At 36.9% G+C, this 21,888-nt stretch overlaps 2 protein-coding genes across 2 annotated transcripts; both read right to left on the bottom strand.

Moving 5' to 3' along the window:
* Nucleotides 1-3,476: 3,476 nt before the first annotated feature.
* On the bottom strand, nt 3,477-14,371 carry LOC117341100. The gene is made up of 2 exons (XM_033902934.1): nt 13,247-14,371; nt 3,477-4,461 (listed from the first exon to the last, which is right to left on the bottom strand). Exons 1-2 carry the CDS (start codon nt 14,297-14,299, stop codon nt 4,027-4,029), a joined length of 1,488 nt encoding a protein of 495 aa, XP_033758825.1. The 5' UTR covers nt 14,300-14,371; the 3' UTR covers nt 3,477-4,026.
* Nucleotides 14,372-20,348: 5,977 nt separating this feature from the next.
* On the bottom strand, nt 20,349-21,836 carry LOC117340727. The gene has a single exon (XM_033902488.1). The coding sequence runs from the start codon at nt 21,834-21,836 to the stop codon at nt 20,349-20,351; it is 1,488 nt and encodes a 495-aa protein (XP_033758379.1).
* Nucleotides 21,837-21,888: the final 52 nt, after the last annotated feature.

The raw sequence follows: 21,888 nt of genomic DNA on the forward strand, positions 1-21,888 counted from the left end.
CAGACATGGTGTCAGGGTTAGCAGGCGGGGAGGCCCGGCGAATGGGTGGTGCTTCCGTATAGTGGAATTTGACTTCGCGTTGTGTTTTATTTGTTGTTGTTGTATACTGTTTTCGCACCCATTCCTCGTTACTCCCCACTGCCATGTTCTTTTCCAATCCCGGCGGGACACGTTGGAAAGTACAACCAGAAGATTGAAATAGATTTAATAATTTATTAAAACAAAGGTAAAAAGTTCATAACAAAAGGTAAGGGCTCTGGAGATAAACTAACATAAATAGAAAATGTAAGTAAAATAATTCTTTCCTTTTAACTAAACAATGGGGAATTAACCCCTTAAAGCACGGAATTGACAACAAAATAACAATAACAAATATAGCGTAAATTAACTCAACAAACTAAACCCAAAAATCTACTTGTTTAGCCCTAAATAACAATAACGATAATAGAATAAACTTAAATTATGGCAAAATGGGAAAAACAAGGAACATAACCGAAATATTTAATCAACAACGTCAGAGTACAGTAATAATATGACTACAGTATTTATAATTTGAGATTAATACCATTTAAAGTTAAGTATAATAGCTGGGAAATGTGGGGTAAAACCAATCGCACCCTCTACGTCTGAGGGCTAGCCTAAACCTACTTGCCACCCTCAGATCGCGGCACCCGTTCATATCAGGCGCTGTCACCGCTCCCACATCCCTACTATATTCCAACTAATGACAATACACGTAAATCTGTACATCCCGCAGCACCACGTGACGAACAACGCGCTTGCCTCCTGGCGTACAGACTTCGCTATTATCTAACTGCCTTTATTATTAACTCGAGCAATGGATATATAATGTATATATGTCTCTGGCTGTACTTGACTAGGCTGGTTCCGTTACAGAGGAAACTCGGGCTAATGCTAGGTATAGCCATTAAGTTATACAAGCCTTGGTACGTGTGTGTGTATGTGTGAGAAAGTTATGTAGTGTACATTGTATTGATGATGAAAAAACCGAATAAAAAGTAAATTATGAAAAAAATAACCATTATCATAATATTCAACTTCGCTAGCCAAGGGTACTCTCCTATACACCCTTGGCTAGCGAAGTTGCATAATATTATGCAATGACAAAAAGTATAAGAACTTACCAACAAATTGCTCAACCTGAAAAAAATGTAAATACAAGTTGTGTCATTTGTAAGGTGAAAATGGGACATAATTTTTAGTTGCTGGAAAATCACATCGCTATAATTAATTTTTCTTTATTTTCATGGTAAATACTCAAATGCGATTGGTCGAAAAATTCTTTTCATTCTTCTATAATTAATTTTTCTTTGTTTTCATGGTAAATACTCAAATGTGATTGGTCAAAAACTCTTTCCATTCTTCTATATTTACACTTGCAAAGTTTTGTCACTATATAACAATACCAGACCGATTTGTTTACCATTCTTGCATGGAAACATTGACCTTTGAACTTGCGTATGAAAATATGACAGGGTACGGGAACTACTTTCGCCAAGCACATGGCTTTGTTTACATTTACAATTTAAGTTACGGTTTGTTTACCATTGTTAAATGTATAAAAATAACATGTTTGACAATATTAAATATGATAATCTATCAAAATATTTTCGTTATTTATGTTAATATCATAATAAAAAAACAGAACTATTTTTTACCGCGAAAAAAAAGTCTCAATTTATGGTGAAGCGTCACCATTGGCTGTTCTAATAATTGACTCCTCCCACTGTGTCCGACTTTTATATGATTTTTTTATTTACAAAGAAACAATATTGTAATCACAAAGACTTATAGAAACAACATCCGTAAGTGTAAATGGGGCGCTAGAGGAAAGCATGGTTAACATTACAGTGAAATCCAATCCCTATATGAAAGAAATTCCGAGAATGGCGCGAAAAATGTGACGTCACAATACGACAATTGACGTTGCGTATTGATTTGAGAAAAAGAATCCCATTTAAAACCAGTAAAATTGTACATAAAACATGTTTTAAATTAGAAAATCATTTTCAAAAATTAATTATAAGCGTTGATGTCAATTATCTTTTAGTACGCAGATTCATACAGTTTGCAAACAAAATTTGTTTCATACCCCGATGAAACTGTAAAAGTTCAAGGAGTAGTAGTGTACAGCCAGCCGGGATCGAACCCGCGACCCTCGGCTTACTGGTCCGCCGCTCTACCGACTGAGCTAAAGGGAAATTCCCCCTAGCCGGAAGCTAGAAGGCGACCATACAACTATTTACAATTAAAACCCGGCCTGCTACACTACTCCCTCCTTCAAACGTGTTCGCCCCCGAACACACCAACCCAGGTTCTATCTCCAAGGAAGCCTCTTGCTTTCACTTGGAGTGGTCTGCGGCACCAATGTAAAAGTTCAAGGAGTAGTAGTGTACAGCCAGCCGGGATCGAACCCGCGACCCTCGGCTTACTGGTCCGCCGCTCTACCGACTGAGCTAAAGGGAAATTCCCCCTAGCCGGAAGCTAGAAGGCGACCATACAACTATTTACAATTAAAACCCGGCCTGCTACAAAACTAAAAAAAATGACATCAATGCTTAAGTACATGTAAAACACGTGCATGCATTCCAATATAGCCTCGCTTTTGTATTTATAATAGCTAATGGGACGTATTACGTAACCAAGATGATCCTGTTTTGCCATCTGAGTTTGAACTTCAATTCCATGTACATTTGTAATTTGATTTCTTTACCTACCATGTTGACTTTTTGGTTCCTCCAATGTGTATTTAAGCATTGATGTCATTTTTTTAGTTGGATGGAGTACAACTAGGGTCACAGTGACAGGTACACACACACAATACACAACATAGAGACAAGCTTGACTAGTCAGCTTACCCAGTCAACATACAAACAGGAACATCCCCCACTTCAAATAATTGCTTCAAATAATTGTTAGGGTATAGAGAATAGAATAGTTTACCAGTCACAGTCATAGATGTAGGTTTCATGTCAGTCATGTAGTCGTCAGTAAATTTAGACTATGAATTAGCTGTGTAGGTTATGATACCGTCGTCTATTACATAGGAGTATTGCCGTGTACTGTGAAGACGTATTTTATAGGAGTAGGGCCACGTAGCCGCTAGTTCACTAAACACTCCTGTCATGTTGTCATATAGTATGTGTGTTGGAGTGCGTGACAGAGTTGGATAATTTTTCCCCTATGTTTGTATTTTTTTTTTTTTTTTTACACAGTGTTATCTTAATAAAACTACATGAACTTATATATCTGAAGTTTGTGTGTATATTTGCCAGTGAACCTGGGTATACTATTTAAAGGTGTCGGCTTGTGGTGGAAATCCGCTCCTTTTACACCAGTAACTCTCACCCTGAAAATTTCCGCTTTTTCGCCTGTAGTCCTATGTTATTCTAATTTTAGTAGGAGTGTATACATAATTACATATTTTTAAATTTAATGACAAATTACTCTTTATTCCGGTTTATAATGACAATTGTTTATTCTCGTAAACAGTATAGTGCAGAGAATATGAATACAAACACATTATTAATAATAATGCATGGTAAAACAAATTATGACTTAATTATCTCCTTTATATCAATAATAAATTTAGCCAATGAAATAAGTAACATTTAAGTGCATATTATATATGTTAATTACTCAGCTAACATCCCAAAAACTCATTTTCCTTAGGGACGCGGTTCCCAAAAAACGGAAGCTGATTAGCAGAATTGGTTGTGACAGTCCTAAACCTAGCTATCTGGTTGGATTTTTTCCTAATCTATTTTTGAAGTTGACAATATTTCTTTTTTTCTTTTTCAATGAGATGACTATATAAAAGTACATATTATAAACTGGTAAACCAATCAGTAACTTATCATTTGTACAATTTTGAAATCAAATGTTTAAAGAAATCGTCAATTTAGAACAAGATATTATTCAAATAAAACACATACACGTGTACACGTATCCACAGCATTTGAAGGACACTGTGCATTGTTCAACACAAGGATATATGTCTTATGTCTATTTATATTTGAGTATTTTCGTTCTATCGTCCTCGTGTCTAACCCAGAGGTTACCGTCCTCGAGTAGACTGATATACCATGGTTCCCTTCCATCGGATGTATAAACAGTCCTCATACAGCGTCCAGTATTCCCGTCAATCAGTAGTACCGACTTGGTTACAAAGTCCGTTACGAGGATATCACCAGCTCCATCAAAACAAACATCGCCAGGGTAAAACTTTGATGACTGACTGGAACTTCTGTTTGATGTGGTTGTACCAATGGCTTTACAGAGAAACTTCAGGTTTAGGTGTTTATCCATCACGATGACGTGAGGCTGTTTGTCTGGTGTCTTACCAGCGATGTAGTTATCATAACCTACACCGTCAGTATCAACAGCAGCTACATCCCCGGTCAGAGAACTAGACGTCATGTGATGAGGAACTACTGCCACCTGTCGACAAGGACGGCCCGCTCCAGCTGACACTACCCGGCCGTCTGTAGTGTACAGTTGTATTCCTCCCTTCATCCCCACCACCACCATGTCATCACTAGTGATACACAGAGAACGTAGTGTATTGTTAACGTTAAAGCGTGTAACAACGTCACCGCCCGTCGTGATTTCCCGGATACTTCGGTCATCACGAACACAGAACCACACCCTACCCGTGGTCGGGGATACGGAGATCGAACTGACTTTGACCTTACACTCGATCGTCTCCTTAACACTGCCTTTTATGTCAACCCGATACACGCTTTCAGCGTCCCAGTACGATAACCATGCCTCGTCACCAGTAAGACATGTACGACATACATCGTAAAGAAACGACGTCGTAAACTCGGACAACACCACAGGTGTCGGAATCGGTTTGTACGACTGATCTTCTCCGTCGACGAGTACCTTACCAAGCATGCGTTCCAGAAGTTCGGTGGAGATGGTCCCGGGTTTGAACTCCAAAGTCTGCAAACGTCGAGGAAAGGGAGGGTCAATTGAGGTATTCCTGATTTCCCGCGCTAATGTAGTGACGGCAACGGTTGTACCGGATGTCAGTACCTGCTGGCATCTGTCCAGTTTTGGTTCCAGGTCCTCCCTCAGATGTTTGGTTAGTGCAGATCTGTTTTTCTCGGAAACACTTCTATTCAGTTTCTCTAGCTCGGTACACATCTTCACTAACAACTCAATGGCATTATCGATGGTGTCTTTCATCTGTTTCCCCTGATGTTTAATGTCACTGATAACTTTCTGATATCCTCCACCGTTTGTTTCACTTTTACGAATATCCTCCTTGATTTTAGGAATGTCGGATTTGGAAAGCTTGTCAACATACTGCTGTATTTCCCGTTTCTGGTCCGCCACGTAATCAGTCAGTTTACCCATCTTGTGACCGAAGTGACTGTCTGTAACACAGTCCATACAAATTAACTCGTCCTCACACGATAAACACACATAAACAAACCCCATCCCTTTATGGCGGGGACACCCAGGAACTGGTGTCTGGGCCGCCATGTCGACAAGGTTAGCTGCTGTCTGTCAATATGGCGGCGATACTTCTCGGGACTTGAGATAGTCTTCCGGGTAAAGGACAGTATATGTTCTATTTTTAGTTACAGGTGTGTATTATATAAATGGTGTATCAATGTAACTGGATCAAATAGATTTAAATAAACAGAAACTGGTGTCGGTGTCGTAATGTCGTCTTGGGAATTAGTCGTTTTAAGTCACTATATATCCCCCATCTTTTATTTGTCAACATATTTGTATCGACTATTTGTATTTTTTTTCTGAAGGTCGTTTTCCGGGACGGCACGTTCTATTTTAAGGTACAGGTTTGAAATTTAAATTCTCGTTATCTTGTAGCTCCAGAATTTAACGAATTCAAAACCACTCCATTGTTTGAAACAATTTACCCAGTGGTGTAGCTGGCGTCAAGGGGATTGTACAAGCAGATTAAGTAAGAATCATCTTAATATTAAACGTGATTTTAACATTTGACATAAAGTAATAATCACTTTAAACATTAAACGTGATTTTAACATTTGACATAAAGTAATAATCACTTTAAACATTAAACGTGATTTTAACATTTAATATAAAGATTCACCTTTACAATAAACGTGATTTTAACATTTGACATAAAGTAAGAATCACCTTTACATTAAACGTGATTTTAACAACAGATGCAGTATATGGCGAATCATGTGTGTATATAATCCTACTAGAGCCACTTTGTCCTAGGTCTCGTCAGCGTTGTTAGGGGTCAAAAGTGAGGATATGTTCTAGAGAAAGGGAGTCGTGAAAATAAATCGGCATAAACAAAAGTCATCATATAGCAGATGAGGTTTATTAAACACATCAATTGTGTAATCATGATATATTGTAGTCTTAAATTTAAATGTACATGTGTGTATAATAGAGAGTGAAATGGGAATCTCCATTGCAGGACACAATATATTAGCACCTTTCAAAAACAAGTATAGAGCTGAAGCAGTGTTAAATTAACCCTAGCCATATCAAACCATCTGGTCCATAAGAAAACGTTGAAATTATATGTGTTTTGTTTTCAGGACAAAATATAGAGTGATGATGTGGAGATGTACCATGTTTTGATGTAATCAGTTATGTTTCTGTTCATTGTTTTTCATGCTCGTCTGGACATTCCTTCCTGTATGTATCCAGTCCGGAAATATTTATGGTTGAAATTTTTTTATTCAAGCTCGCTCATGTAATTATTCAAATTGCCATTACCAGTAACGTTGCAATCACATTAAGAGGAATTTCTGTTTCAGTGGAAAATAAAACAAAGAACGAAATGTAATTCATTATTAAAGGTAGATTTTAGAGGACACCGAGTATGAAGCATTACCGGTGTAAACAGACATTCGGAACACATCACTCACACTTTGTAATCAAACAGCACGTGACCTCAATGAACTGACGATGCAGCGCTCAGTACTACAGACTCGTGCCTCGTCACGATCAGACTGCCACGACAGACTTTGTCACGATTTGTGACGTACCGATGGCACTATACAGTCGAGATAACCACTTCCGGTGTGCTGAGTTATCAATAATTAACAGGCACCGGCTTCTGGTAGTATTTATAGAAAACACAAACATATACACACACATATATATATTGTAGAAATAATAAAAAAACACAAACCAGAAAACCACAAGCGCTTTCACATGCTTTGAGAGCAAGTTCTTTGAACAGGTGTAATGAAAGAGTATATTTGTGACGTCATCACTGTGTGAAAGCGCTTGTGATTTTCTGGTTTGTGTTTTTTATTATTTCTACAATATATATATGTGTGTGTATGTGTTTTCTATAAATACTACCAGAAGCCGGTGCCTGTAGTCTTTTGAACGTACGACAGTGACTGGGTGATACGGAAATGGAGTTGCCTCCCTTCTATCGATGGAACTGTTGTGCTCATCACAGGGACGTGAACTTCGGTGCCGTGAATCGCATACATATCTGACGACTAACAAAGTTATTTATTGTTTGTCACAATCGTCAATTTGGGTGGATTTTATGATTAGAACGAATTGCAATAATTCAAACGTATTTCAAATGCAAAAGAGAACTCTTTCATCCGACCATATCGTCTTTTCAATGTTATTCTCTGTGTATCTGTGAAGTAACATGTTCTTCGAAGATGATGCATTTTTTTTTTTTTTTTTTTGTTTTTTGTTTTCTGGTTTTTGTTTTTGTTTTTTTTGTTTCAACAACGTTCCGTAATTTTAGGAACTCCCTCAACTTTAAATCTTCCTCAGATTATTTTGATTTAGAAAACAATCTTAGGTATAGGGACATTTCCTTAACTTCTCTAATGCTTTCCTAGAGAAAACTTAAAGGGACATTCCTTCGTTTGAATTAAGTGAATGTCACCAAAATTAAACTTAATGGGAAATGTGTATTTTTCCCATTAAGTTGTATAAATCATCATATTTACATTGATACGACAGTTTTACTCTCAAGGGAAACCAGGGTGCTTCAAGTTTTAAATTCTAAAAAATCTCAATTCGACCTGAAGTAACACTATTTACCACAAAAACGGGCTGTATGAGTGTAAGAAAAGTAATTTTTCTGTACAATTTGGCGTTATTTTCATAACTGGTAGGCACTAAAGCTCATAAAGTCCTCATTCAGGCATAGATTTTATTAATTGAAACTTTGCACGTTTGTAATGTCCGAACGAAGCAATGTTCCTTTAACGTTAAGGGGTTCCTAAGTTGATGACGTTGATGAAATGGGTGTGTCGATTTCTTAGTTTAGTGAACGTACATAGAATATCGATTTACAGACGTTATGATAAAAACATCAATCGCAATGCATTGCACGTTTTGAAATAACTGAATACAAATGTCGCTGAAATCGAATTCTTTCCATCCTGGTATCTGGTACGGACATGACACAAGGTTACCCTTTTCATAAATCAGTTCCTCCAGAAATGTATTAATAGCCTATGCGGTCACGTGCTTACTGTTTAAAATTATGAAAGGAAGGGAAAGAAGAAAGAAGGAATTAAGTGATACAAAAATCAAGGTCATTAAAGGGACTAAATGGCTAGATTTCCACTTAAATAATATATAAAAAAGGGTATACGATTTGAAATAATGTAAAAAGTTATGCACTTTATGTTAATTATACATTTCAAAAGTGTCCATAACAATAACATAAAAGTGTCATAATTTTATAAACAATCTAATTTCAAGCATCACAAAGCTTTCCGGAAATCAAATGCATGTAGAAATTATTGAAATCTAACCATTTAGTCCCTTTAAGCATTGATGTTTAGTATATACGTATTAAGTATAATATTGTATGCAATGATGGCGTGTTCAACCTCTTGTCACTATTTTAGCAAATATATATGTTTAAATTAAATTGTCTGCTCAGATAAACTATTACCCGAGGAATAACATTGGAGATATGTGTTCACTGTGTCAAAAGGTAGCAACACGGCAACTTCCGACAAGCCTCTCTTATAGACATCCTAACTCTTAAATTTAAAGGTTAAAGGGGACTTCGTCTAAGGGGACATTACTCTCGGCTCAGAACTGGAATTTTTTTCGACAGTGTTCCTTTGTCATATCTGTGGACACCGTCTTTTCCTCGTCTATTTGATTCCAAGCTTTGACAGATTTGGCCGAGATAGTGCGGTAGCACTCCTTCAGATATATTGTTCGGCTTACTTATCGGCATAGCCGTATAATATTCTTTTGGCCCCGGATATGACGCGGCAGGTGGCGTTACTGGGCAAGATGAAGTATGTGATTGGTCAACGTAGTGGTAAATGCAAAATGCAGATATGCAGTTAAAAACGGAACAAAGTTAAGATTAAATGCAAGCTGAATAAGTGGATGCATCTTTTCAAATGACACATTAATACATGTAAATTATATTCCTGATTCAAATGCAGTCTTATTATCACCAAAAATGATTCAAACTGATATAATTTTGTTATCCGTGCTGAAACGCATTATAGTTCGTTAATCTATTTCACCAGTAGTTTTGTATTGTAATCACCAGGATTAAAACTATGCCGTTTATCTTTTTTAAAGATATTTCATGTTTAAAATGTTTCATCAACTTGTTTTACCCTTAAACCCAGTGGTTGAATTAATTTTTGTTATGTTTTCAGGACGAAGTTTACGAGTAGAAAAAGGGGTAATTAATTCATGAGGGGTGTCAAAGGTCAATGTTTCAGTGTCAGAGGTCAGAAGTACTGTATTTAGGTCAAAATTCACGGTAAGAATGTAACATAAACGAACACAAAGATATTTCAAAATAATCCATTTTATTTACATCGATTTAGTTCAACACCAACACATTTACATTTGAATGAAAACAAATTGTCACATAGTCACGTGACAATGAGGATCGATTGAGCGTAACACAATTTTTGAGCTATTTTCACTTTATAAATAAATGTAACCATGACCCACAGAATAATTACAAATTAAAAACAAAAATAATAAGCAACAACTTGTTCTAACATCTAACTCTCTGAAAACAGAAATTGATGAATTCACCGAACATCAGTTTCGTTGCCTGAAAGCATTCCTACATAGCGCTGCTATATTGACCGAGATATTTTACCGGACGAAAACTTTGTCATCTTGGACAGACGGATCATATGGCCAGATTTGATTAATTTTTGTGTACAAGTTGATAGGATAGGGGTGCTGTAGACTAAAAAAAAAAGATAAGTAAATATAAGCAAACATTCGCAGCGAGGTTTTGTGGAATGAAATGTTCACTCATCCCCACAAGAATGTGGAGCGAGTATGGACACACGCACGCACAGACACACGAGAATATGAAGATCAGGCTTAATTTGCTTGTATTTAGTTTCTTTATCACATCCTGTGCCTTGATTTGATCTCTCCTTATCCTTCATTATCCGCTCCTCTTTTTCCACGAACTTAACACATTGTCAACATGTAATAATTTTGTGTGAGAGAGAGAGGGAGAGAGTCAGAGTCTGTTTGTTGCATTATCTTCCACGGATACATCTTTATTTCCATATAGTAAGACACACGGTTGAAATCGGGTTTTATAGCTCACGAATTGTTTAACTATGTACCGACGTAAACAATTTGATTTGATTCGAAATCACGTATCCACCATATTTACCTGATCTGTTACTGATAGTACAAACAAACATACCATATAAATACCACATACGTTCCCTGGATACAAATTAATAGTGATCAACTTTGATTTAATGAATCCTGACTCTGTCAAAATCCCATGGGAAGGGGTCAATTTATTATAATTATTTATTACTTCATCCGTAATTAAGATATTTCAAATAATCCGTACTGCTTCAATGTTACATGTCTCAACCATTAGTAAAGTACAGCTGTAAAGAAAGAAAGAAAGAAAGAAAGAAAGAAAGTTATTTGAATTTCAAAACGAAAAATACACAGATTAGCAGAACATTATTTTATCCGGAGATCATGATAGGTTTTGTAATAAAGTAGAAATAATTATTCTAGTCAAATAGATGTATGTAGAGGCGGAGCTTACCGATAGTAAATACTGTAATTGATATTTTCATTACACCCTGTAATCATTATTGTTGTTTTGCTAGGTACAGATTATCATTATCGAAATGGTACATTGCTTTTTGCCTGAAAGTATCGGTTTCTAGAAAAAGCAAAGAAATAGGCCTATCGTATGCCTTGAAACGAAATATTGGAGTTTACTTAGGCCTGGCCTATTGGTCGTCAGGTTGCTAAACAGGTGATCGGGCAGTATCCGATATTTTGTGTAAAGTAAGTGTACATACACATTTAGATGTTTTTGTCTTCAAGTATAATATACTTTGGTTACTGATTTGGCTATATTAAATCATAAATGAGTAGACCGCATTTTTAACTATTCCTGTTTATGATCATGGCTTTTTTGTAATGCTCTTTTCTGACAATACAAAACACTATCATACATTTGATATATACGTATGTACACATTTTTTTAAATTTAACAATTTGAAACGCCATTCACTGGAATATTCAATAGAATACATGCTAAAATTAAGATGTGGTTGGCACGCTAAAATGCTAGAGCTACAGTTTTTAGTTTCATCGGGGTACACAATACACAACATATATAGAGACAAGCTTGACTAGTCAGCTTACCCAGTCAACATACAAACAGGAACATCCCCCACTTCAAATAATTGTTAGGGTATAGAGAATAAAATAGTTTACCAGTCACAGTCATAGATGTAGGTTTCATGTCAGTCATGTAGTCGTCAGTAAATTTAGACTATGAATTAGCTGTGTAGGTTATGATACCGTCGTCTATTACATAGGAGTATTGCCGTGTACTGTGAAGACGTATTTTATAGGAGTAGGGCCACGTAGCCGATAGTTCACTAAACACTCCTGTCATGTTGTCATATAGTATGTGTGTTGGAGTGCGTGACAGAGTTGGATAATTTTTCCCCTATGTTTGTATTTAAATTTTTTTTACATAGTGTTGTCTTAATAAAACTACATGAACTTATATATCTGAAGTTTGTGTATATATTTGCCAGTGAACCTGGGTATAATATTTAAAGGTGTCGGCTTGGGGTGGAAATCCGCTCCTTTTACACCAGTAACTCTCACCCTGAAAATTTCCGCTTTTTCGCCTGTAGTCCTATGTTATTCTAATTTTAGTGGGAGTGTATACATAATTACATATTTTTAAATTTAAAGACAAATTACTCTTTATTCCGGTATATAATGGCAATTGTTTATTCTCGTAAACAGTACAGTGCAGAGAATATGAATACAAACACATTATTAATAATAATGCATGGTTAAACAAATTATGACTTAATTATCTCATTTATATCAATAATAGATTTAGCCAATGAAATCAGTAACATTTAAGTGCATATTATATATGTTAATTACTCAGCTAACATCCCAAAAACCCATTTTCCTTAGGGACGCGGTTCCCAAAAAACGGAAGCTGATTAGCAGAATTGGTTGTGACAGTCCTAAAACTAGCTATCTAGTTAGATTTTTTCCTAATCTATTTTTGAAGTTGACAATATTTCTTTTTTTCTTTTTCAATGAGATGACTATATATTAACAATTCAATATATTGTTAAAAGTACATATTATAAACTGGTAAACCAATCAGTAACTTATCATTTGTACAATTTTGAAATCAAATGTTTAAAGAAATCGTCAATTTAGAACAAGATATTATTCAAATAAAACACATACACGTGTACACGTATCCACAGCATTTGAAGGACACTGTGCATTGTTCAACACAGGGATATCTGTCTTATGTCTATTTATATTTGAGTATTTTCGTTCTATCGTCCCTGTGTCCGACCCAGAGGGTACCGTCCTCGAGTAGACTGATACACCATGGTACACTTCCATCGGATGTATAAACAGTCCTCATACAGCGTCCAGTATTCCCGTCAATCAGTAGTACCGACTTGGTGACACATTCCGCTACGAGGATATCACCAGCTCCATCAAAACAAACATCGCACGGGTTAAACTTTGATGACTGACTGGAACTTCTGTTTGATGTGGTTGTACCAAGGTCTTTACAGCGAAACTTCAGGTTTAGGTGTTTATCCATCACGATGACGTGAGGCTGTTTGTCTGGTGTCTTACCAGCGATGTAGTCATCATAACCTACACCGTCACTATCAACAACAGCTACATCCCCGGTCAGAGAACTAGACACCATGTTATGTGGCCAGTCTGCCACCTGTCGACAAGGACGGCCCGCTCCAGCTGACACTGCCCGGCCGTCTGTAGTGTACAGTTGTATTCCTCCCAACATCCCCACTATCACCATGTCATCACTAGTGATACACAGAGAACCTGGTGTGTTGTTAACGTTAAAGCGTGTAACAACGTCACCACCCGTCGTGATTTCCCGGATACTTCGGTCATCACACACACAGAACCACACCCTACCCGTGGTCGGGGATACAGAGATCGAACTGACTTTGACCTTACACTCGATAGTCTCCTTAACACTGCCTTTTATGTCAACCCGATACACGCTTTCAGCGTCCCAGTACGATAACCATGCCTCGTCACCAGTAAGACATGTACGACATACATCGTAAAGAAACGACGTCTTAAACTCGGACAACACCACAGGTTTCGGAATCGGTTTGTACGACTGATCTTCTCCGTCGACGAGTACCTTACCAAGCATGCGTTCCAGAAGTTCGGTGGAGATGGTCCCGGGTTTGAACTCCAAAGTCTGCAAACGTCGAGGAAAGGGAGGGTCAATTGAGGTATTCCTGATTTCCCGCGCTAATGTAGTGACGGCAACGGTTGTACCGGATGTCAGTACCTGCTGGCATCTGTCCAGTTTTGGTTCCAGGTCCTCCCTCAGATGTTTGGTTAGTGCAGTTCTGTTTTTCTCGGAAACACTTCTATTCAGTTTCTCTAGCTCGGTACACATCTTCACTAACAACTCAATGGCATTATCGATGGTGTCTTTCATCTGTTTCCCCTGATGTTTAATGTCACTGATAACTTTCTGATATCCTCCACCGTTTGTTTCACTTTTACGAATATCCTCCTTGATTTTAGGAATGTCGGATTTGGAAAGCTTGTCAACATACTGCTGTATTTCCCGTTTCTGGTCCGCCACGTAATCAGTCAGTTTACCCATCTTGTGACCGAAGTGACTGTCTGTAACACAGTCCATACAAATTAACTCGTCCTCACACGATAAACACACATAAATAAACCCCATCCCTTTATGGCGGGGACACCCAGGAACTGGTGTCTGGGCCGCCATGTCGACAAGGTTAGCTGCTGTCTGTCAATATGGCGGCGATACTTCTCGGAACTTGAGATAGTCTTCCGGGTAAAGGACAGTATATGTTCTATTTTTAGTTACAGGTGTGTATTATATAAATGGTGTATCAATGTAACTGGATCAAATAGATTTAAATAAACAGAAACTGGTGTCGGTGTCGTAATGTCGTCTTGGGAATTAGTCGTTTTAAGTCACTATATATCCCCCATCTTTTATTTGTCAACATATTTATATCGACTATTTGTATTTTTTTTCTGAAGGTCGTTTTCCGGGACGGCACGTTCTATTTTAAGGTACAGGTTTGAAATTTAAATTCTCGTTATCTTGTAGCTCCAGAATTAACGAATTCAAAACCACTCCATTGTTTGAAACAATTTACCCAGTGGTGTAGCTGGCGTCAAGGGGATTGTACAAGCAGATTAAGTAAGAATCATCTTAATATTAAACGTGATTTTAACATTTGACAAAGTAATAATCACTTTAAACATTAAAGCGCTTGTGATTTTCTGGTTTGTGTTTTTTATTATTTCTACAATATATATATGTGTGTGTATGTGTTTTCTATAAATACTACCAGAAGCCGGTGCCTATAGTCTTTTGAACGTACGACAGTGACTGGGTGATACGGAAATGGAGTTGCCTCCCTTCTATCGATGGATCTGTTGTGCTCATCACAGGGACGTGAACTTCGGTGCCGTGAATCGCATACATATCTGACGACTAACAAAGTTATTTATTGTTTGTCACAATCGTCAATTTGGGTGGATTTTATGATTGGAACGAATTGCAATAATTCAAACGTATTTCAAATGCAAAAGAGAACTCTTTCATCCGACCATATCGTCTTTTCAATGTTATTCTCTGTGTATCTGTGAAGTAACATGTTCTTCGAAGATGATGCAGTTTTTTGGGGTTTTTTTTGTTGTTTTTTGGGGTTTTTTTGGTTTCAACAACGTTCCGTAATTTTAGGAACTCCCTCAACTTTAAATCTTCCTCAGATTATTTTGATTTAGAAAACAATCTTAGCTATAGGGACATTTCCTTAACTTCTCTAATGCTTTCCTAGAGAAAACTTAAAGGGACATTCCTTCGTTTGAATTAAGTGAATGTCACCAAAATTAAACTTAATGGGAAATGTGTATTTTTCCCATTAAGTTGTATAAATCATCATATTTACATTGATACGACAGTTTTACTCTCAAGGGAAACCAGGGTGCTTCAAGTTTTAAATTCTAAAAAATCTCAATTCGACCCGAAGTAACACTATTTACCACAAAAACGGGCTGTATGAGTGTAAGAAAAGTAATTTTTCTGTACAATTTGGCGTTATTTTCATAACTGGTAGGCACTAAAGCTCATAAAGTCCTCATTCAGGCATAGATTTTATTAATTGAAACTTTGCACGTTTGTAATGTCCGAACGAAGCAATGTTCCTTTAACGTTAAGGGGTTCCTAAGTTGATGACGTTGATGAAATGGGTGTGTCGATTTCTTAGTTTAGTGAACGCACATAGAATATCGATTTACAGACGTTATGATAAAAACATCAATCGCAATGCATTGCACGTTTTGAAATAACTGAATACAAATGTCGCTGAAATCGAATTCTTTCCATCCTGGTATCTGGTACGGACATGACACAAGGTTACCCTTTTCATAAATCAGTTCCTCCAGAAATGTATTAATAGCCTATGCGGTCACGTGCTTACTGTTTAAAATTATGAAAGGAAGGGAAAGAAGAAAGAAGGAATTAAGTGATACAAAAATCAAGGTCATTAAAGGGACTAAATGGCTAGATTTCCACTTAAATAATATATAAAAAAGGGTATACGATTTAAAATAATGTAAAAAGTTATGCACTTTATGTTAATTATACATTTCAAAAGTGTCCATAACAATAACATAACAGTGTCATAATTTTATAAACAATCTAATTTCAAGCATCACAAAGCTTTCCGGAAATCAAATGCATGTAGAAATTATTGAAATCTAACCATTTAGTCCCTTTAAGCATTGATGTTTAGTATATACGTATTAAGTATAATATTGTATGCAATGATGGCGTGTTCAACCTCTTGTCACTATTTTAGCAAATATATATGTTTAAATTAAATTGTACGGAGTCTGCTCAGATAAACTATTACCCGAGGAATAACATTGGAGATATGTGTTCACTGTGTCAAAAGGTAGCAACACGGCAACTTCCGACAAGCCTCTCTTATAGACATCCTAACTCTTAAATTTAAAGGTTAAAGGGGACTTCGTCTAAGGGGACATTACTCTCGGCTCAGAACTGGGATTTTTTTCGACAGTGTTCCTTTGTCATATCTGTGGACACCGTCTTTTCCTCGTCTATTTGATTCCAAGCTTTGACAGATTTGGCCGAGATAGTGCGGTAGCACTCCTTCAGATATATTGTTCGGCTAACTTATCGGCATAGCCGTATAATATTCTTTTGGCCCCGGATATGACGCGGCAGGTGGCGTTACTGGGCAAGATGAAGTATGTGATTGGTCAACGTAGTGGTAAATGCAAAATGCAGATATGCAGTTAAAAACGGAACAAAGTTAAGATTAAATGCAAGCTGAATAAGTGGATGCATCTTTTCAAATGACACATTAATACATGTAAATTATATTCCTGATTCAAATGCAGTCTTATTATCACCAAAAATGATTCAAACTGATATAATTTTGTTATCCGTGCTGAAACGCATTATAGTTCGTTAATCTATTTCACCAGTAGTTTTATATTGTAATCACCAGGATTAAAACTATGCCGTTTATCTTTTTTAAAGATATTTCATGTTTAAAATGTTTCATCAACTTGTTTTACCCTTAAACCCAGTGGTTGAATTAATTTTTGTTATGTTTTCAAGACGAAGTTTACGAGTAGAAAAAGGGGTAATTAATTCATGAGGGGTGTCAAAGGTCAATGTTTCAGTGTCAGAGGTCAGAAGTACTGTATTTAGGTCAAAATTCACGGTAAGAATGTAACATAAACGAACACAAAGATATTTCAAAATAATCCATTTTATTTACATCGATTTAGTTCAACACCAACACATTTACATTTAAGTGAAAACAAATTGTCACATAGTCACGTGACAATGAGGATCGATTGAGCGTAACACAATTTTTGAGCTATTTTCACTTTATAAATAAATGTAACCATGACCCACAGAATAATTACAAATTAAAAACAAAAATAATAAGCAACAACTAGTTCTAACATCTAACTCTCTGAAAACAGAAATTTATGAATTCACCGAACATCAGTTTCGTTGCCTGAAAGCATTCCTACATAGCGCTGCTATATTGACCGAGATATTTTACCGGACGAAAACTTTGTCATCTTGGACAGACGGATCATATGGCCAGATTTGATTAATTTGTGTGTACAAGTTGATAGGATAGGGGTGCTGTAGACTAAAAAAAAAGATAAGTAAATATAAGCAAACATTCGCAGCGAGGTTTTGTGGAATGAAATGTTCACTCATCCCCACAAGAATGTGGAGCGAGTATGGACACACGCACGCACAGACACACGAGAATATGAAGATCAGGTTTAATTTGCTTGTATTTAGTTTCTTTATCACATCTCGTGCCTTGATTTGATCTCTCCTTATCCTTCATTATCCGCTCCTCTTTTTCCACGAACTTAACACATTGTCAACATGTAATAATTTTGTGTGAGAGAGAGAGGGAGAGAGTCCGAGTCTGTTTGTTGCATTATCTTCCACGGATACATCTTTATTTCCATATAGTAAGACACACGGTTGAAATCGGGTTTTATAGCTCACGAATTGTTTAACTATGTACCGACGTAAACAATTTGATTTGATTCGAAATCACGTATCCACCATATTTACCTGATCTGTTACTGATAGTACAAACAAACATACCATATAAATACCACATACGTTCCCTGGATACAAATTAATAGTGATCAACTTTGATTTAATGAATCCTGACTCTGTCAAAATCCCATGGGAAGGGGTCAATTTATTATAATTATTTATTACTTCATCCGTAATTAAGATATTTCAAATAATCCGTACTGCTTCAATGTTACATGTCTCAACCATTAGTAAAGTACAGCTGTAAAGAAAGAAAGAAAGAAAGAAAGAAAGTTATTTGAATTTCAAAACGAAAAATACACAGATTAGCAGAACATTATTTTATCCGGAGATCATGATAGGTTTTGTAATAAAGTAGAAATAATTATTCTAGTCAAATAGATGTATGTAGAGGCGGAGCTTACCGATAGTAAATACTGTAATTGATATTTTCATTACACCCTGTAATCATTATTGTTGTTTTGCTAGGTACAGATTATCATTATCGAAATGGTACATTGCTTTTTGCCTGAAAGTATCGGTTTCTAGAAAAAGCAAAGAAATAGGCCTATCGTATGCCTTGAAACGAAATATTGGAGTTTACTTGGGCCTGGCCCATTGGTCGTCAGGTTGCTAAACAGGTGATCGGGCAGTATCCGATATTTTGTGTAAAGTAAGTGTACATACACATTTAGATGTTTTTGTCTTCAAGTATAATATACTTTGGTTACTGATTTGGCTATATTAAATCATAAATGAGTAGACCGCATTTTTAACTATTCCTGTTTATGATCATGTCTTTTTTGTAGTGCTCTTTTCCTGACAACACAAAACACTATCATACATTTGATATATACGTATGTACACATTTTTTTAAATTTAACAATTTGAAACGCCATTCACTGGAATATTCAATAGAATACATGCTAAAATTAAGATGTGGTTGGCACGCTAAAATGCTAGAGCTACAGTTTTTAGTTTCATCGGGGTACACAATAGAGACAAGCTTGACTAGTCAGCTTACCCAGTCAACATACAAACAGGAACATCCCCCACTTCAAATAATTGCTTCAAATAATTGTTAGGGTATAGAGAATAGAATAGTTTACCAGTCACAGTCATAGATGTAGGTTTCATGTCAGTCATGTAGTCGTCAGTAAATTTAGACTATGAATTAGCTGTGTAGGTTATGATACCGTCGTCTATTACATAGGAGTATTGCCGTGTACTGTGAAGACGTATTTTATAGGAGTAGGGCCACGTAGCCGATAGTTCACTAAACACTCCTGTCATGTTGTCATATAGTATGTGTGTTGGAGTGCGTGACAGAGTTGGATAATTTTTCCCCTATGTTTGTATTTAAATTTTTTTTTACATAGTGTTGTCTTAATAAAACTACATGAACTTATATATCTGAAGTTTGTGTATATATTTGCCAGTGAACCTGGGTATAATATTTAAAGGTGTCGGCTTGGGGTGGAAATCCGCTCCTTTTACACCAGTAACTCTCACCCTGAAAATTTCCGCTTTTCCGCCTGTAGTCCTATGTTATTCTAATTTTAGTAGGAGTGTATACATAATTACATATTTTTAAATTTAAAGACAAATTACTCTTTATTCCGGTATATAATGACAATTGTTTATTCTCGTAAACAGTACAGTGCAGAGAATATGAATACAAACACATTATTAATAATAATGCATGGTTAAACAAATTATGACTTAATTATCTCATTTATATCAATAAAAAATTTAGCCAATGAAATAAGTAACATTTAAGTGCATATTATATATGTTAATTACTCAGCTAACATCCCAAAAACCCATTTTCCTTAGGGACGCGGTTCCCAAAAAACGGAAGCTGATTAGCAGAATTGGTTGTGACAGTCCTAAAACTAGCTATCTGGTTAGATTTTTTCCTAATCTATTTTTGAAGTTGACAATATTTCTTTTTTTCTTTTTCAATGAGATGACTATATATTAACAATTCAATATATTGTTAAAAGTACATATTATAAACTGGTAAACCAATCAGTAACTTATCATTTGTACAATTTTGAAATCAAATGTTTAAAGAAATCGTCAATTTAGAACAAGATATTATTCAAATAAAACACATACACGTGTACACGTATCCACAGCATTTGAAGGACACTGTGCATTGTTCAACACAGGGATATCTGTCTTATGTCTATTTGTAATTGAGTATTTTCGTTCTTCTGTCCGGGTGTCCGACCCAGAGGGTACCGTCCTCGTGTAGACTGATACACCATGGTTCCCTTCCATCGGATGTATAAACAGTCCTCATACAGCGTCCAGTATTACCGTCAATCAGCAGTACCGACTTGGTGAAACATTCCGCTACGAGGATATCACCAGCTCCATCAAAACAAACATCGTACGGGTAAAACTTTGATGACTGACTGAAACTTCCGTTTGATGTGGTTGTACCAATGTCTTTACAGCGAAACTTCAGGTTTAGTTGTTTATCCATCACGATGACGTGAGGCTGTTTGTCTGGTGTCTTACCAGCGATGTAGTCATCATAACTTACACCGTCACTATCAACAGCAGCTACATCCCCGGTCAGAGAACTAGACGCCATGTGATCAGGAACTACTGCTACCTGTCGACAAGGACCGCCCACTCCAGCTGTCACTGCCCGGCCGTCTGTAGTGTACAGTTGTATTCCTCCCAACATCCCCACCACCACCCTGTCATCACTAGTGATACACAGATAACGTGGTGTGTTGTTAACGTTAAAGTGTGTAACGACGTCACCACCCGTCGTGATTTCCCGGATACTTCGGTCATCTATCACACAGAACCACACCCTACCCGTTGTCGGGGATACAAAGATCGAATCGACTTTGACCTTACACTCGATAGTCTCCTTCACACTGCCTTTTATGTCAACCCGATACACTGTTTCAGCGTCCCAGTACGAGAACCATGCCTCGTCACCAGTAAGACATGTACGACATACATCGTAAGGAAACGACGTATTAAACTCGGACAGAACCACAGGTGTCGGAATCGGTTTGTACGACTGATCTTCTCCGTTGACGAGTACCTTACCAATCATACGTCCCAGAAGTTCGGTGGAGATGGTCCCGGGTTTGAACTCCACTGTCTGCAAACATTGAGGAGAGGGAGGGTCAATTGAGGTATTCCTGATTTCCCGCGCTAATGTAGTGACGTCAACGGTTGTACCGGATGTCAGTACCTGCTGGCATCTGTCCAGTTTTGGCTCCAGGTCCTCCCTCAGATGTTTGGTTAGTGCAGTTTTATTTTTCTCGGAAACAGTTTTATTCAGTTTCTCTAGCTCGGTATACATCTTCACTAACAATTCAATGGCGTTATCGATGTTGTCTTTCATCTGTTTCCCCTGACGTTTAATGTCACTGATAACTTTCTGATATCCTCCATCATTTGTTTCACTTTTACGAATATCCTCCTTGATTTTAGGAATGTCGGTTCTGGAAAGCTTGTCAACATACTGCTGTATTTCCCGTTCCTGGTCCGCCACGTAATCAGTCAGTTTACCAATCTTGTGACCGTTGTGACTTTCTGTAACACAGTCCATACAAATTAACTCGTCCTCACACGATTTACACACATAAATAAACCCCATCCCTTTATGGCGGGGACACCCAGGAACTGGTGTCTGGACCGCCATGTCGACAAGGTTAGCTGCTGTCTGTCAATATGGCGGCGATACTTCTCGGAAC

The sequence above is a fragment of the Pecten maximus genome, chromosome 13, assembly GCF_902652985.1.
Source record: "Pecten maximus chromosome 13, xPecMax1.1, whole genome shotgun sequence".
Lineage (NCBI taxonomy): Eukaryota > Metazoa > Mollusca > Bivalvia > Pectinida > Pectinidae > Pecten > Pecten maximus.